Raw genomic sequence first — 16,837 nt, 5'->3', positions numbered from 1 at the left:
TACCTTGCTTCGCAGCCCAATTCCTCGCTCTATTTCCCTCCCTATGAGTGTGGCAAAAAAAAAATTTACTAAAGAACTTTAGAAAATCCCGACAATCCTCTATGATGCCTCGCAGTCGCCAAGACATCGCTCTCTGACCCTGTAATATTCTAATAATTAATTTTGCATCAGATTTCATTACTATTTGATGACTTTTGCCCCAAGCCTCTCGTATTGCCTCGCTGAAGATCGCTGACACCTTAGCTATAGGTTCTGCTGCTGCCGCCACAATAAGACACCCGTTTTCATCCCGAATTACGAGCCCGGCTCCCCGTTTGTACACTCGTTCGTCGTAGCCTCGTCCGTGTTAAGTTTAATCCATTGAATGGTACCTCTAGCATGTGGTTAGAAAAAGAGGTTTAATCCATTTAATGGTACCTCTAGCATATGGTTGGAAAAATGACAGCATCCAATCAATTTAATGATACCACGTCTGACGGTGGACTACTTTATATATTATGTTACATAGAAAAACAAAAACAAAAACTGAGCAATGAAATGTCAATTCCAGCTTAATTAGTGAAAGAGGTTGATAAACATCGCCAACATCTTAGTAAATACTATGACAACTACTCCGATAACAATACGTACCGCTACGAACATTATCCCCTCCTATCCATCAACTCCTCAATAAGTCCATCCACGTCGGCATAAGAAGAGCCGCCCACCTCCAAAGCCCTTTTCGCCATCGCACCCAACTCCTTCGCCCTCCTCCTCCTCTCCTCCGCCTCCTCCTCCTCGCCTATCAACCGTCGGATCGCCATCTCGACCTTTCCCGATCCCACCACCGGCCTATCCTCTGGCGCCAGTGCGAACTTCTCTGAGCCAATGGGAACGCCGATACGTAGCACCTCCACGAGCAGCCTCTCGTTCAAGAACTGCTCGGCGAACAGCGGCCAAGTCGCCATCGGCACCCCTGCGCTGATCGCCTCCAAGCTCGAGTTCCAACCGCAGTGGGTGACGAACCCACCGACGGATTCGTGGTTTAGTATTAGAATCTGCGGGGCCCAACCCCTCAAGACCAATCCCCTCTCTCCGATCCTGTCCATGTAATTCTCCGGTACCCAGTCGTCGTTCTCGCACTCTCTAATCACCCAAATGAACGAGACGTTGGACTTCTCGAGGCCCAACGCAATCTCGCGCAACTGGGCCTCACTGAACTGGGATAGGCTACCGAAAGAGACGTAGACGACGGAGCGAGTCTGTTTCGTGTTTAGCCAAGTTAAGCACTCGTTTTGGTCGATCGCGTTCTTTTGTCCTCCTCTCAGAGGGTTGCAAATACAAACTGGGCCCACGTGCCAAGCCCTACGGCCCAACACGTTACGGTAATGGTCCGCATATTCGGGCTCTAGCTCGTAGAAGCTGTTGACTACTACTCCATAGCTTCTTGGCTCGGTTTTGGCAATCGTATCTAATAGCTCGTTGAAGACGTTGCCGTTCTTGGTCGTGACGGGGAGCTGAGATCGGAGCATCTCAATGCGATGAGGAAGGCCGGGGAGGACGACAGTGTCGGTATTGGTGCCGGCGCGCGAGAGGAGGGAGCGTTGGGACTCGCTGCCGCATAGGGCGAAGAAGCATATGCCATGGAAGACGATGCGCGGGATGTTGAGGGACTCGGCGTCGGATAGTGTCCACGGGAGGAAAGAGTCGGTGACGATTGCGTCCGGGCGGAGGTCGAAGAGGAGGCGGCGAAAAGGGGCCTGCGTTACAATACAGAGGATCTATCAATTTCTAAGTTAAATATAGTATTTTTTTTTCTTAAAAAAATATTAGAAATCGTTTAGATGCTTGTGTTGTACTTTCCTTTTTCTTTCTTTTTCTTTCTCTTGTGGACTCTTTGCACTATCAAGTCTCACATAAGGATCTGACTACAAGACGCAAGTGACGGCACGAACGTTGAAAAATAAAGCAATAAACTTTTAGTGAAGATGGTGAGTTAATATAAACCTGGAGCTTGGCAACCGCGGCCATGAACTTGGACTTGGTCTCGAGGTCCGGGCAGGCGGCGAGATCCTCGGAGCCCTCTGGTAGGCCGGTCTCGGCGGTGGAGGGGAATGGGAGGACACACAAATCAACCGCGGAGGAGCGCAGCGAAGGCTCTATAGAAGCGGCATTGGATTTGGTGGTGACCATAGTCGCCCTAGCTCCGTGGGACGCGAACAGCTTGGCCATGTCCACCAAAGGAAGCATGTGGCCGGCGGCCATCATGGGGAAGAAGAGGATGTGGACTGGTTTGGACTCTAAGCCCATGAGGTGATTGTCGCTCACACAATTACACAAACAGTTTGTGTGCCTCTTTACCTCGCTACGATCACTCATTAGAACATCAACGAGCTACATATATATGGCCAAAAGAAAGTGTTCGTCATTGCTTACGGTTGCAGCCCTTATGTTTCCGCAAGTTCGAGCGGTGGCCTTATCCTTTCGAGCTGCTAATTAAGGCATTGGATCAATAAATTAGATACATGAGTTTATAAGTAGAAGGATGTGGTAACTTATTGGTAATAAATCCTACGTATCCTTAAATGGTTGACAGCACGTTATGATGTCCGTCCCTGTATAAAATGAAACCCTCTAGAAGCACACGGTGTGGTGAATACTTAATTAAGTCTTCTAGAAGGAGGGGACGGAGACATGATAAAATATTTGGCAATATTATCAGCCTGTCGTTTATCCGCATATAGAGTGTATTTACAAAATTCAAAACAGAATTTTATAAAAAAAAAAAGAAAAAAAAAATCAAAGATTGATATTTACAGGATTCATATATAAATTATTTCTCAGTACATTTCCATGCTTATATATATATTTTGTGTCAAATAAAATATATTATTTTTTTTATATAATGGAGAGACTTCAAATAATACAAGAGAACTTCATCCTCAGTATACAAAAAAAAGTGTCTTTGATGAATTGAATATACTTAATAGCGATTTCACATTTATTAAAATGACCTTTCATTAACTCATAAATTTTGCCACTTTTTAGCATGTCATAGTTATTTGTGACGTGTAGGGTTCGATTGCTTCTCAATCAATACTAACATATAGTTGATCAATTAACTGCTATATCTCCAAACGAATCACTAATCATAAGTTTATATATAATAAAATTATTTCTAAGATTTTGCATTAAATTAAGATAAGTAATACGTTGGAAAACAATATAACAACTACTCCAACTTAACAAAACCCCATACAGTCACACTTGGATCCTCCGATCAATCAACTCCTTGATAAGTCTACCCACGTCGGCATAAGAAGACCCACCCACCTCCACCGCCTTCTTCGCCATTTCACCCAACTCCTCCGCCCTCCTCCTCCTCTCCTCCGCCTCCTCCTCCTCGCCCATCAACCGTCGGATCGCCATCTCGACCTTTCCTGATCCCACCACCGGCCTATCCTCTGGCGCCAGTGCGAACTTCTCTGAGCCAATGGGAACGCCGATACGTAGCACCTCCACGAGCAGCCTCTCGTTCAAGAACTGCTCGGCGAACAGCGGCCACGTCGCCATCGGCACCCCTGCGCTGATCGCCTCCAAGCTCGAGTTCCAACCGCAGTGGGTGACGAACCCACCAATGGATTGGTGGTTTAGTATTAGAGTCTGCGGGGCCCAACCCCTCAAGACTAATCCCCTCTCTCGGATCCTGTCCACGAAATTCTCCGGGACCCAATCGTCGTTCTCGCACCCTCTAATCACCCAAATGAACGAGACGTTGGACTTCGCGAGGCCCAAGGCTATCTCGCGCAACTGGGCCTCGCTGAACTGGGATAAGCTACCGAACGACACGTAGACGACGGAGCGAGGCTGTTTCCTGTTTAGCCAGGTTAAGCACTCGTTTTGGTCGATCGCGTTCTTTTGTCCTCCTCTCAGATATTTTGTGGAGTCCATCTCCTGGTTACAAATAGAAACTGGGCCCACATGCCAAGCGTTGCGGCCTAATACGTTACGGTAATGGGCCGCGTAGTCGGTCTCTAGCTCGTAGAAGCTGTTGACTATTACTCCGTAGCTTCTTGGCTCGGTTTTGGCAATCGCATCAAGTAGCTCGTTGAAGGCGTTGCTGTTCTTGGTCATGACGGGGAACTGAGATCGGAGCATCTCAATGCGATGAGGAAGGCCGGGGAGGATGACAGTGTCGGTATTGATATTGGTATTGGCGTCGGTGAGTAAGATGAGGGCGAGTTGGGACTCGATGCCGCATAGGGCGAAGAAGCTGGTGCCGTGGAAGACGAGGCGCGGGATGTTGAGGGATTCGGCGACGGTTTGGGTCCATGGGAGGAAGGAGTCGGTGACGACTGCGTCGGGTCGAAGCTCGAGGAGGAGACGATGGAAGGGACCCTGTGTAATGAATACAAGTATCTACCTTTATAAGTTTAAGAGATAGATCGTACTTTAAGCTAAGATAGGACATTAAAAAAATGTTAAGATTAAAATATTTTCAGATGCTTGCGTTTTACTTTCTTTTTTCCTTTCTCTTGTAAACTTTTTCTTCGATAGAGGCCTCTATATATATATATATATGTGTGTGTGTATAAGACCAAAGTGAGGGCAACGTCAGTGAGTTAACAATAACCTGGAGCTTGGGAGTCGCGGCCGCCAGGAACTTTACCGTGGTCTCGAGGTCCGGGAAGGCGGCGAAGTAATCCGAGCCGTCAGGGAGGCCGGCCTGGAGGACACAAAGATCGACGGCGGAGGAGCCAATCGCAGACTCAATAGACGCGGCATTGGATTGGGTGGTGACCACACTCGCCCTAACTCCGCGGGACGCGAAGAGCTTGGCCATGTCCACCATCGGGAGCACGTGGCCGACGGCCAGGAAGGGGAAGAAGAGGAGGTGGGTACGGTTGGACTCTGAGCCCATGATCTGATGATGGTAATTGTATGTATGCATCTACCCCTCTATGGTCTTCTCTTTTACTTTGCTATAACTATTCGTTTATTCATTAGAGACGAGTTAGTTTATATATATATATACACATGGCCAAAACAAGTGCTCGTCAATCGTCATTGCTTACGGTTGTAGACGGGTGGTGATGTGCACTTAATATATATGTTTGCCTATATTGATTAACCCGCTTAAACTATGAATTCTAATTAATAAAATTAAATATAATTATATTAATTAATGAGTAATGCTATGCGTGACTGGGAATAACCTGAAAATATTACTCATCGTGTCTATAAATTAAAGTGTAAGAAATCCTACTTGCCAAATATCTCGCAGCTGCTAATATAGAATATTATTATTCTTCTAGAAGAAGATGATAGCTATGGAACAAGGCGGCTTTACTCGGTAAACCGGGAAAGTTTGACTAAACTAGTCTTCTCTCAAACTCTATTTATTTAAATAGACTTCATTTTAAACTTAATAGTAAAAGAATATAATTTTTAAGCCATTTTTAATTAACACTCCATACTCATTGGCGCTTTATGTTTAGCTGGAAACATTAACCAATTCTACATCTTCCATTAAGTAGCCGACCTCGTCGCATTTCATCCCATAAAAATAAAATCTATAAAAATTAAGGGCAATGGATTATTAAGTAAGGGTGGTATACTAGATAGAAGATTTATTAAGAAGTCGTTGATCCTTTCAACATTTGTTTCTTAGGCGTTAAATATAAAAACACTGTTGATTACAGTGTCTTATAAACAAGTGGGACATACTAACACCAAAATAAAATTATATGTGTATGAGTGTCTTCATTAAATGTAAAGTGCTGAATAGTTCAGCATACCTTGACGTGTTCTCTTTTAGTTTTGTTGTAACATTTCATTGATCACTTTTAAGAAATTATATTTTACTTCTATGGTTAAATTTAAATTTACTCCATCCTTTGTGATTTTATTTATGTCACTTTACTTCTTATGATTATATTAAAATTAATTTTTTTTATATTTAATTAATCTACGAGTTAAATTTGAAGATACTCAAAGTCTATCATCCACTGGATTTCTCGACCAGCCACCGGCGAACACATAGCACCTCCACTAGCATCCAGGAACAGATGAGGGAATAGCACCTCCACTAGCCTTATAAGAGGATCTATCTTTATTTCTTGTTAGTTAATTTATAAGTGGGTGTAGAGGATTTTCTAGATTCTTGCTTCCATATTTATATATTCCACTAAATAATCAAATAATTCTAACAAAGATTTATTAACAGCCTTCTACATTATTGCCATGCTCCCTTAATTAAATGGGCTCAAGTTATACTTTGTTTAATTACTACTCAGTTCTAGTGTTTTAGAGATAGTCGAATATTAAAAGCTAGATTGAAACAAAGTAAAGTTTAAGCCTACGAGATGAAATATTAAGGGGGACGATATTAAATTAACTAAGTAACGTGGGAACAAGTGGATCAAAGACAAACCTGCTGACTCTAATTAATAACTAAAAAGGACACGGGTACCATTATGTAACTAATTAACCTCCTGACTCTTATTAACTTCTCCAATTACATTCTCTTTCTTTCCGAATTCCGACCTTTCCCCGCCTTGTCTTGATCTCAACCATCTCCTCCAGTAGCTTCGTCAGCTCGTTATACGACGACCCGCCCTGCTCCTCCTCTCCGCCGCCTCGGTATCCTCACCCATGAGTCTCCTCACCGCCTCCTCCACCTTCTCCTTCCCCACCAACTCCCTCTCCGCCTCCTTATCGCTCCACGCCTTCACCCCCACGGGCACCCCGATCTTCGCAACATCCACCAAGAACCTCTCGTTGAAGAACTGCTCCGCATGGAGCGGCCACGTCACCATGGCCACACCGGCGTTCACCGCCTCCGTCGTGGAATTCCATCCGCAGTGCGTTACAAAACCGCCGACCGCCCGGTGGTTAAGGATGCTCACCTGGGGGGCCCACCCGTTGATAATGACTCCTCTGTTTTCTCTTCGGACCCTCTCCTTGAAACCGCTTGGGAGCGCGGCAGAGATATGGATGTCCTTCTTGACGACCCAGACGAAGGGATGGCCGGCGGAGTCCAAGCCGCGGGCTATCTCTTGCAGCTGGGTCGTCGTGAACCTTCCCATGCTACCGAAGCATATGTATATGACCGAGTCGGTCTCCCTCTCGTCCAGCCATTGCAAGCAATCGATTGCGTCTTTGGATGCAGCTTCGCCTCTTAGGGAAAGATCATGATCCTTTGTTGTGGGGGACTTCCTGCAAACTGGGCCCACGCTCCAAGCCTTGCAAAACTGAGTCATTAAGGCGGCGTATTCGGGCTCGAGCTCCAGGAAGGTGTTCATCACCATGCCGTAGATCTTGGGCTGTGCGGCGATCATCCTTCGGATTGAGATCGGTGGGGGTGATGAGGTGGCCCGGGATTTGGGATGGGGAGGAAGTCGATGGTGAAGGGCACGTCGTCGCCGATCACGCTCTCGTGGGCCTTGAAATGGCTGATGGCCGCGGCGACGGCGATGGAGAAGAAGCCCGTGGCGAATAAGGAGAGGAGCGGGATGCCGAGGGTGGCGGCGTGATAGACAGCCCTCGTGAAGTGCACGTCGGCGACGATGCAGTCGGGGAGGTGGGAGAGGAGGAGGCGGAGGAAGTGGGGCTCGAACTCATCGGTGGCAGCGATGAAGGCAGGGGAAATCTGTGTGTCCCGGAGGCCGGCAGCTGTCTCGACGCCGTCGGGGAGGCCGGCTGCCCTGGAGTTGAAGGGGGGGGGGGAGGAGGAGGACGTGGAGGTTGGGGTGGTGGGGGACGGCGGCGGCATTGGTGGGGGTGGTGACTACGGTGGTGCATACGCCGCGGTCGGCGAAGAGAGCGGCGATGTCGAGCATGGGGATCATGTGGCCGGGGGCGAGGAAGGGGAGGAAGAAGACGTGAAGATCCATGGAAGGAGGAGATGGAGTGGGAGAGTAGAGTAGCTACCAGCTAGAGAAAGAGAGATAGAGAGTGTGTGTGTCAATGCTTTGTTAGACACAGCGCTAATATTCGTGATGCAAGGCCATTATCAAGAATTTATAATAGACCGAAAAAATAATCGAAGATGACGACTTGCAATTCAGTATCGGTAAGTGTGCCATTCATGCGTCGAGTGATCGACCATTTAAAAATTTTATTAATTAAAATATGTTTTCACTCAACCGCTCACTCTGGTCACTAGTTGGATATTTTTATCTTCAGCTAAAACACAATAATTTATTTAAGTTAGTATTTTAGCTGTTTAAATTAAAATTTTATTTTTATATAAAAGTACTTATAGTGCTACAGTTTATTAGACTCAATTGTTAAGTTTAGGTAAAAAAATTTCATTGGAAGTCGCACTATTGCTTTGCTGTGGTTCAAATTAATCATATATTTGAGGTAAGTTAGATAAGCATATATGTTTGTGATGCCAATATCAAGTATTATGGATCAGAGCATCTCAATGCAATGAGGGAGGCCGGAGGATGAGTGATGATAAGTAGATATAGTAATTTATTTATAATAAATATTAAGTAAATAGAAGTTTATCTAAGTAAAACAAAGAAAAACAACGTAGAGAGATTAAAATTTGAGAAGAAGTCAAGAGTGTAAATCGTAATAGATACATAATGCAGGGTGTGAAATAGAAAAATCTCTATGTAGATAAAATTAATGGAGCATTATATTAAAGATAATAATTTCCGTAAGACTATGTTACACTATTGTCGGATTTCAAATGAACGGTCCGGATCCTCTCTCTCTCTCTAGATAGAGAAACCCTCTTCTCCGATCGCCACCGCAGCCACCGGCGTGGCCGTCGCGTCCCCGTCGTCACCTCCCGCACCGGAAAATTTCATATATAGGTATATACCCTCGTAGAATGGAAGAATTCGATCTTTTTTATGGATCATAAGGTAAGGATTGTTATTTGGGAGATTGGAATTCTGGTATGAATTAGGTGAGGCAATCTTCGGTTAATTTCTACTTGCCCATACCTTGCGGTGCCTAATTTGTTGTGGATGAGAGATATTTCTACTTTGTTTGATCGGTTTGTTCTTGTTAATTGGAATTTTCACTCTGCAATAGGAGTATAGAAATGTGTGGGGTTTGGTTCTTCTATGCCATATAGAGTTGTCATTTATGGGATCAAGAGAAAAGTTCCTAAATTTTGCTGCTCTAGTGTGTTGCTCTGTCTGAAGAAGTGTAATCTATTGTGTAGTATCCTTATTAGATTGACTTGTTGGGTGGAAGGATTGGGTCTGACTTCTGGGAACACGCATAAATGGAAAGAGTTCAAGTACAACAATAAGAATATGTACGTACGGATATTTGCATTTTTTATGTCAGAATGCCCTGGTCTATCTATACATACATGCTTAATGTGTATAGGAGCTTAATGAGCTTAAAATAGCTAAGTATTTATAGGTCCGCAAACAATATTTTGAAACCATTAGATAGGAATATTTACAACTCCATTTAGAAGGAGAAGCAGTAGTATTTATTATCATTATTTTCTTGATGATCGACGATAATAAAAAATTCAAGTGAGAATGAGAGAGGAAAGTGAATATCATCATCATTGTCCAGTAATTACTGACCAACTGGGAACCTGGTGTCAACTCTTTAGAAGGTGTCAAGTTCTGACCAAAGTGGACCCGAGCAAGAGAGGAGCTTGTGATGAAGCATGACACAACTCTTGGTGCACATTATGGCTTTTTTATTTCTTAAATATTAATATCTTAAAACTTAAGGCAATGATGTTATTTTGGAAAATGTTCTTTTCATTATAAGATTCCAAAGAATTGTATAGGCAATGTATTCTCCGTTCCTTTTGTTGATTTTGGTTTTCTTTTGATTATTTATACAATATTAGTATACTGGCATATTTCGTTGTAACAGGCACAGTCCGGATTTCTTTTCTTGATGGCACAAGACAGTTCTTATGCCGAATCACCACGGCGAAGGCAAGGTCTCCTAAGAGATCAAGTTCAGTTAGTAAAGAAAAAGAACTCTGATCGACATGAAATTGTTCCAATTCAAGACCCCTTATCTTTTGAAAAAGGTTTCTTTGTCGTAATTCGTTCTTTCCAATTGTTGGCCCAAAAGAATGATGGAATTATTTTTGCTGGGGTTGCTGGTCCTTCTGGGGCTGGAAAGACTGTATTTACTGAGAAAGTGCTGAACTTCATGCCTAGCATTACTGTCATATCAATGGACAATTATAATGATCCAAGTCGTATCATTGATGGAAACTTTGATGGTAATCTGCTCTCCTATTAAGTAAATTTTCTTGTTTCAGGACTATTGCCTTTTCTTTATCTGTGTTGTTTCTCTGGTGTGGATTTGTTAAGAATCTGTGGTTCTTCTGTTTAGAAAGTATATGCAACTCACCAGATATATCTGCAATGTCTGAACAGACCCGCGCCTAACAGATTACAACACATTGTTGGAGAATATCCAAGGTTTGAAAGAAGGGAAATCAGTTCAGGTGCCAATATATGATTATAAGTCAAGTTCCCGCACAGGTTACAGGTATGTATTCTGATTTTCTCATTTCTATTGGATTCTTAGTCTGCTATCACATGCCCTAATTTGCTTTTCTTGAACATATGAATCTTTGATTCATGAAACAACACTAATGCTTCTCAGGTCATGTATAATTATATTGTTCTTCCTATACTGCCTACAGGACAGTCGATGTCCCAAGCTCCAGAATTGTGATTATTGAAGGCATCTATGCTTTGAGTGAAAGATTGCGACCTGTACTGGATCTGCGTATTTCTGTGACAGGTGGTGTTCACTTTGACCTAGTGAAAAGGGTTTTGAGAGATATACAACGGGCAGACCAAGAACCTGAAGAAATAATTCAACAGATATCAGAAACAGTTACATAACATTTTGATCTTTATTTCATTTCCTTGGATACTTGTAATTATGTAAAGATATGATTTGTCTCATTTCCACTAGCTAGTTCTATGATATCTGACTATTTGCTGGATGATTTTATTGTCGCAATATTCAGTCACATTCAGCTTTATATACTTGACATGATCAGATCATATTCTGCAGGTGTATCCAATGTACAAAGCTTTCATTGAACCAGATCTGCAAACTGCTCAAATAAGAATCATCAACAAATTCAATCCATTCTCAGGGTTTGAGAATCCTACTTACATTCTAAAGGTTAGATGCTCACCTTTGTATTTCTGTTTTGGGGCTGCATTCACTGGAGGCAGGAGGAGCTCTAACATTTAAGTGTTTTTTTAGTCATCAAGATCCATAACAGTGGATCAAATCAAGGCTGTTCTTTTCCAACAACATACAGAAAGCAGGGAGGAGACTTATGACATATACCTACTTCCACCGGGTGAAGATCCAGAAGTATGTCAATCTTATTTAAGAATGAGAAACAGGGATGGAAAATACAATCTTATGTTTGAGGTTCGTGTTACCTTCTTAAATACTATCGAATACAATAATACTATTATATGTCCAGCTCTTTTTATTCATATGTGTGTCATCCCTGTTTGATAGGGCTCATGAAAGGCAATCAAGCATATTTAGACCAACATAGCCTGCAAGAGCAGTTATGTACCGTAGCTTATATGCATTTGGATACTCTAATTCTCAGCTTGACTGCAGAAAGCCAGAAAGTATTTCAAAATTTTGATTAACCTTCAGTAAAGAATTTCAACATATTGACTGCAACTTCAGACTGCTTGCCCTCATGTTGCATTAACCTATGAGGTTGTAACCTCATGCATGTCTTTTGATTTTACAGCTCATCTAGTTATTTTATGTTCTGGATAGCTTGAATGCTTGGGCATCATGAGTTTCTTTAAATTTGCTGATCAATCAGTAGTTCATTTATGTGAAATTGGTTTGTTTCATTGTCTACAAGTTTGACAATTCTAGATAACTCAGAATATTTGTTTTTTCAGGAGTGGGTGACAGACAACCCCTTCATCATATCACCAAGGATCACTTTTGAAGTTAGTGTGCGACTTCTTGGTGGACTAATGGCCTTGGGATACACAATAGCAGCTATTATGAAAAGAAGCAGTCATGTATTTTCGGATGAAAGGGCGACTGTTAAAATTGATTGGTTGCAACAACTTAACCGACAATACGTCCAGGTATGGCGATAAATCAATATTGAAGTTGGCCTGCAGATACCTACTATTGTGCAATATTACTTACTCTGGTCTATAATTGAAAATGAATGAACTGAAATGAACAGTTATCTTTGTTGGAGCCATCCTCACATACAAGTAATATTATGATAGCTTTGTCACACTAGTATCACACAATAGGTCAATCCTTGGCCCCTACTATACTGTGAGGTCCCCGACAGAACCTTCCTCAATTTGATTTTTCGAGCTAGAGTTGCTTCATTGAAACAAAAGAACCTTGTTGATTTGCTTTTAAATGTCTAAGCCTTTGCATGTTAAATATAAGGCTAATTAATACCAAGACTGTAGCATCATCTGGTATGCTGTCTGTGTCCTAGTTTGGGCAGTACCGGTCTGTAGTAGATCCTATGCTCTTTGATCTTAACTGGATATCATAAATATCTTATTCTCCTAACCAGCTTAATTGGATCCTTAGATTAAAAAATAATAATAATAAATTAAAAATAAAAAAACACATGTCGGCCCATCTTAGGGTGAAACTGGTACGGTCTTTTCTTGATAAGATCATTCGGCCCATCTTTTATATTCATATCCGTCTCTTGGGGCAAAAAAGACTGACAGTTTTGTTTCTAATCTATATTCTGTCATTTTATATTTTTTCTCTACAAGATTCCTACTCATGTCTTTTGCTAGAAACTCCTTTGTGCATTCTTTCTTGTACTTGATTGCAACTTCTGTCAAAATTTAAAAGCTTGCAATTGTTTTTATAAGGTGCAAGGAAGAGATCGGCTATATGTTAGGTACATTGCAGAGCATTTGGGCTTGGAAGGCTCTTATATTCCTCGCACTTATATTGAGCAAATTCAACGGGAAAAGCTTGTAAATGAAATCATGGTACGAAATCCTTATCAATAGGCTCCTTTGGTAACTTTTCATTGGTTAGGTTTTGTGGTGGTGCATATTGGATAAGTTTAAAATGCAGGAACTGCCAGATGATTTAAAGACAAAGCTCAAAATACAAGAGGATCTGGTTTCTAGCCCCAAAGAAGCACTTTCTCGAGCATCTGCTGATAGAGTGGCCATGAGAAATAAGCACCTCCAGAGGTTCCTTTGTTTCATCTTCTCCTCTTTCTCTAATAGAATGTTCACAATATTCAATGTGGTCAAACAAGCAATCGACAAATGACTACCTCAAATTTACATGCTGTCACAGGAAGCATTAAAACATAATCATGACTTTTAACTGTTCATGGTCAATCCCTTTTTCATAAGAGCTGCTAACTTCTACAACTAGCAAGTTCCCCATCCTAAATGACCAGAGTGAGCTGAGCCCAAAGAAAGATATTTCTTAAATTTCAAGAAAGTAACTGTAAGATGGTGTGGTATGTTGAATTTTTGAGTTGTCAATATCTATTGCCTACATCTTCTGTAACATTGGAAACTTTCTCTATATACTTAGATATCTATGATCTTAACAAATAACGACAGGGCTTTCCATAGTGGTTACTTACTACTCAAAACTATCTGCACGATCCACTCTATTGGCTCTATTATCAGAGTAACACCTTGACGTCTCTTTATGTGTTTTCTTAGACACCTTATGACAATTTCTTTTATCTGAGTTATAGGTTGTAATCCCCACCATCTAGCTAACTGCCCAAAGGACATGCTTGTATGCATTATAAATAGTTTATCTTGCCGGACTTCTTTATGGAATAGTGTAAACATATATTAATATTTTAGTTGTTGAATGGTAAAATTCAAGAAACTTATGAGGTCCATGTCACATTGATTTGTGAAATCGACTGATAGTAACTTCCATAAAGGTTCCTCCCAGAGAGTTGCTTCTAACTTGATCTTACTTGTTTCCTTTGTATTCAATGTTGCTTTATCTTCTGCTATTCTGAATACTAGTTTAATGCAAATTTTCCTCCTTGAAGGCATAATATTGTAATTTTTATACACATTAATAAATGCAAGGTTCCCAGTTTCGGCCGATCCCGATCCTAGCCGAAACCAGTCAGTTGACTGATTTCGGCTGCGGTTTCAGCCGTTTCGGCCGATCCCGACCGAAACGGGTGGGAACGGGTCGGATCCAACCCGGGGGACATCAATAATTGATGTCCCCACCCCCCCACCTGCCTCTCTCCCTTTTCTCTCTCTTTTCCTCTCTTTCCTCTCTTTTCTTCTTTTTCTTTCTCTCTCTCTTCTTTCTTTCTCTCTTTCTCACGGATCTCTTACTCTCTTTCTCACCGGTGACTGAATAGTGAGTAGATCTCCATCTCTCCGGTGATCTCGACCTCCGGCGACGTTATCCGACGACCTCCAATGAATCTTATTTTTTTGTCATTTTTCTAAATTTTTCTGCATTTTTAAATAATATTTAGAATTTTATATAATTAAAAAATAGTCCGATCCGATACGAACGGCCGATACCGATCCCAATCCCGATACTGGGAACCTTGAATAAATGTGTTTTAATTAGTTATTTACTCAAGTATTGTTTCTTTAAATTTTGCAATTTGAAATACAATGGCTGGGACTACCTTTTTGAGTGACAGAAGTCACAGAATGGAGATAATATAGTGTATGAAGTTAAAATTTTTTTTGCATATTGATTATCAGAGTTGCAATATATACTTATTTTGTATTTCAATGGGCATGGCTTGTTTGGCTCTACTTTTCTTACGTCTGATTTTATTATTCACATGCAGTTATTCATGTGCAGTATCCTTGTAGTAATAGAAATCTAGTTCTCAGTTTATGAAATAAACATATGATATTTGAATGAAGAACATTTTGGGTTTTAAGTATAATTTGGTCTGCAGCGGTCTATCACAGTCCTACTCAACACAAGCAGTTAAAAATCGAGTGAAGTTATCTGTAATTACAAACAGCAACAGAAGATATGAAAGACAAGTCCCCGATTCACCTACAATTAACCAGGTGAGTAAATTTGTAGGGCCGTTGGTCACACGAAGATTATTTAATGATGTTATTGTGTTCAAGATCTTGTTGATACAGTATTTGCTGATGGTAATTTACAAATGAAGAATGATAGAGCTAATGTGGTGTGTTGCTTGTTGTCTTATCTTCTAATCTTATATAGGGAGCTATCACCCAGCTTTCAGAGCAGATATCAACTCTGAATGAAAGGATGGATGAGTTCACTTCCAGAATGAAAGACCTGAATTCCAAGTTTAATTCGAGGAAACCTTCTATGAGTCAACAGAATTTATCTCTCCAAGGAGAAGCCTGTAATGGCTCAGTTCCTACATCTTTGTTTGTTTCTAACTTGGGGAATGGTACCCTGATACCCCATTCATCATCCTCCAACCAACTGGCTAAAGAATCTTCATTGATGGAAGAGGTAAAGTGGTAAACCATGATTCATTCACCTCTTTTTTTCCTTTCACTTGCCTTACCCTTTTAGTTTGCTTTCTGACAAACCCTGATAATATAATCATGACCACCTAATCTTCTACTGGTTAATCATAGAGTTATGTTTAAATGTTAAAGACTTTTGTCTAGTTTAATTATCCATTTCTGTCTAAACTCCTGGAACTTGGGTTCTGGTCAAAGTCAATGATTCCTGAAATTTCCAACTTGGCTGGCCTGACACTATTTTGCCTCATATGAAGAGGCCAGCATATTACTAATATGCGCTGCAAATATTACTGATCAAATAATCTCTTACATCTAACTTCTTGTAAATTAAAGAAAATGCAATCTGATTTTGAATTATTATATATAGATCGTGCTCATCTCACGAGGCCAGCGTCAGATTATACATCAGTTAGACAATCTGTCCAACTTACTTCATCAGAAAGTGGATGAGTTAAGCCGCCAAGAAAGATCGGTGTACCGATATAGATTGTTAGATGTTGACAAGATGGGGAACCCACTTATTCTTATGCTTGTATTAGGCGGCATTGGGAGTTTTGTGCTCAGGAGTCTCTATAGAAACTGAGCCAGATGAAGAATCAAGCTGCATTGGAATTCACAGGCCTTGAGAACTACTGCAGGTTGATCTTTTATGGGTTACTAGTATGCAGTTTGGCAAACTTATTCTGCTTCTTTGGTAACAGGTTCTACTCACCTCTCAGCCAACACAGGGATACCTGTCTCTCTCTCTCTCTCTCTCTCTCTCTCTCTCTCTAGCATTCTGAAAAATGTATATATTTAATGTTGTCTAAAACTTAAAATATCTGACCAATAAATGTATATATGAATACTTACACCTTGTATAAGAGAATTACTTTTTCTTTTCTTTTCTTTTTTCATTTTTCTTTGTGCAGCAGTTAGTCAATCTATCTTTCATCTTTAAACAGAAGTCAAATATCATTTCTTTATTGGATTATGCAGAGAAAAAGAAAAAAAAAGAGGAAGAAAAGCACACAAACCCTACCATTTTGCAAATGGAGGCTTGAGGAAAAAGTCTAAAAAAATTGTTGGTATTGAGTCATATTTTTTCTAATGCCAAGTATTTGTGTGCTACTTTGTTTATTACCACTTAATTTGCAATTACTGATAGTTAGCTACATTACGTACAAGGGTCCAGGAAACATAAAAATAATTCTTTAGGTTCCTCTTGGTACTCAAATTACTATGTGCTACTAATCAGCTGGCTTTTAATGGGGGGTATTATCCATGCATAAGTAATAAGTGGGATCCCTATTCATAAGTCATAACCCAGTGCAGCATTTCTTTGTGATCTAAGTTCAAGAATATTGTAATAAAGATGAAGTTAAGATATT

General features: G+C 41.1%; 4 protein-coding genes across 6 annotated transcripts; 1 reads left to right on the top strand and 3 right to left on the bottom strand.

Annotated features, from left to right (window-relative positions):
* Positions 1–456: 456 nt before the first annotated feature.
* LOC140792369 (probable UDP-glucosyl transferase 73B6) lies at positions 457–2,485 on the bottom strand. Its single transcript, XM_073143328.1, has 2 exons — positions 1,987–2,485; positions 457–1,739 (listed from the first exon to the last, which is right to left on the bottom strand). Exons 1-2 carry the CDS (start codon positions 2,356–2,358, stop codon positions 642–644), a joined length of 1,470 nt encoding a protein of 489 aa, XP_072999429.1. The 5' UTR covers positions 2,359–2,485; the 3' UTR covers positions 457–641.
* A 626-nt stretch (positions 2,486–3,111) lies between these two features.
* LOC140792368 (probable UDP-glucosyl transferase 73B6) lies at positions 3,112–4,986 on the bottom strand. 2 transcript variants are annotated; one of them, XM_073143326.1, is made up of 2 exons: positions 4,613–4,986; positions 3,112–4,377 (listed from the first exon to the last, which is right to left on the bottom strand). In XM_073143326.1, the coding sequence occupies exons 1-2, from the start codon at positions 4,928–4,930 to the stop codon at positions 3,241–3,243; spliced, it is 1,455 nt and encodes a 484-aa protein (XP_072999427.1). In that variant the 5' UTR covers positions 4,931–4,986; the 3' UTR covers positions 3,112–3,240. The 2 variants fall into 2 exon arrangements, with proteins under 2 accessions (XP_072999427.1, XP_072999428.1); XM_073143327.1 differs by having other exon boundaries at positions 4,649–4,986.
* A 1,586-nt stretch (positions 4,987–6,572) lies between these two features.
* On the bottom strand, positions 6,573–7,874 carry LOC140792869 (UDP-glucose flavonoid 3-O-glucosyltransferase 7-like). Its single transcript, XM_073144090.1, has 3 exons — positions 7,719–7,874; positions 7,412–7,630; positions 6,573–7,304 (listed from the first exon to the last, which is right to left on the bottom strand). The coding sequence occupies exons 1-3, from the start codon at positions 7,872–7,874 to the stop codon at positions 6,573–6,575; spliced, it is 1,107 nt and encodes a 368-aa protein (XP_073000191.1).
* A 140-nt stretch (positions 7,875–8,014) lies between these two features.
* LOC140792366 (inorganic pyrophosphatase TTM2-like) lies at positions 8,015–16,350 on the top strand. 2 transcript variants are annotated; one of them, XM_073143323.1, is made up of 12 exons: positions 8,015–8,053; positions 9,847–10,207; positions 10,365–10,479; positions 10,637–10,832; positions 11,017–11,130; positions 11,215–11,388; positions 11,889–12,083; positions 12,852–12,974; positions 13,063–13,184; positions 14,909–15,026; positions 15,190–15,450; positions 15,835–16,350. In XM_073143323.1, exons 1-12 carry the CDS (start codon positions 8,030–8,032, stop codon positions 16,048–16,050), a joined length of 2,019 nt encoding a protein of 672 aa, XP_072999424.1. In that variant the 5' UTR covers positions 8,015–8,029; the 3' UTR covers positions 16,051–16,350. The 2 variants fall into 2 exon arrangements, with proteins under 2 accessions (XP_072999424.1, XP_072999425.1); XM_073143324.1 differs by lacking the exon at positions 8,015–8,053 and adding an exon at positions 8,659–8,810.
* Positions 16,351–16,837: the final 487 nt, after the last annotated feature.

This window comes from Typha latifolia, chromosome 7, assembly GCF_019914945.1.
Source record: "Typha latifolia isolate L0001 chromosome 7, TyphaL0001v2, whole genome shotgun sequence".
Classification (NCBI taxonomy): domain Eukaryota; kingdom Viridiplantae; phylum Streptophyta; class Magnoliopsida; order Poales; family Typhaceae; genus Typha; species Typha latifolia.
This window is presented reverse-complemented; position numbering and strand designations above follow the sequence as displayed.

Coding starts and splice junctions, on each gene's coding strand:
- LOC140792369 (XM_073143328.1), bottom strand. CDS start 2,358: ATGAGTGATCGTAGCGAGGTAAAGAGGCACACAAACTGTTTGTGTAAT. Junction 1,740..1,986: donor CCGCGGTTGCCAAGCTCCAG/GTTTATATTAAC, acceptor ATTGTAACGCAG/GCCCCTTTTCGCCGCCTCCT.
- LOC140792368 (XM_073143326.1), bottom strand. CDS start 4,930: ATGCATACATACAATTACCATCATCAGATCATGGGCTCAGAGTCCAAC. Junction 4,378..4,612: donor CCGCGACTCCCAAGCTCCAG/GTTATTGTTAAC, acceptor TTCATTACACAG/GGTCCCTTCCATCGTCTCCT.
- LOC140792869 (XM_073144090.1), bottom strand. CDS start 7,874: ATGGATCTTCACGTCTTCTTCCTCCCCTTCCTCGCCCCCGGCCACATG. Junction 7,631..7,718: donor CCCACCACCCCAACCTCCAC/GTCCTCCTCCTC, acceptor CGGGACACACAG/ATTTCCCCTGCCTTCATCGC. Junction 7,305..7,411: donor ATTTCAAGGCCCACGAGAGC/GTGATCGGCGAC, acceptor ATCGCCGCACAG/CCCAAGATCTACGGCATGGT.
- LOC140792366 (XM_073143323.1), top strand. CDS start 8,030: ATGACGACTTGCAATTCAGTATCG. Junction 12,084..12,851: donor TTAACCGACAATACGTCCAG/GTATGGCGATAA, acceptor TGTTTTTATAAG/GTGCAAGGAAGAGATCGGCT. Junction 13,185..14,908: donor AGAAATAAGCACCTCCAGAG/GTTCCTTTGTTT, acceptor TTTGGTCTGCAG/CGGTCTATCACAGTCCTACT.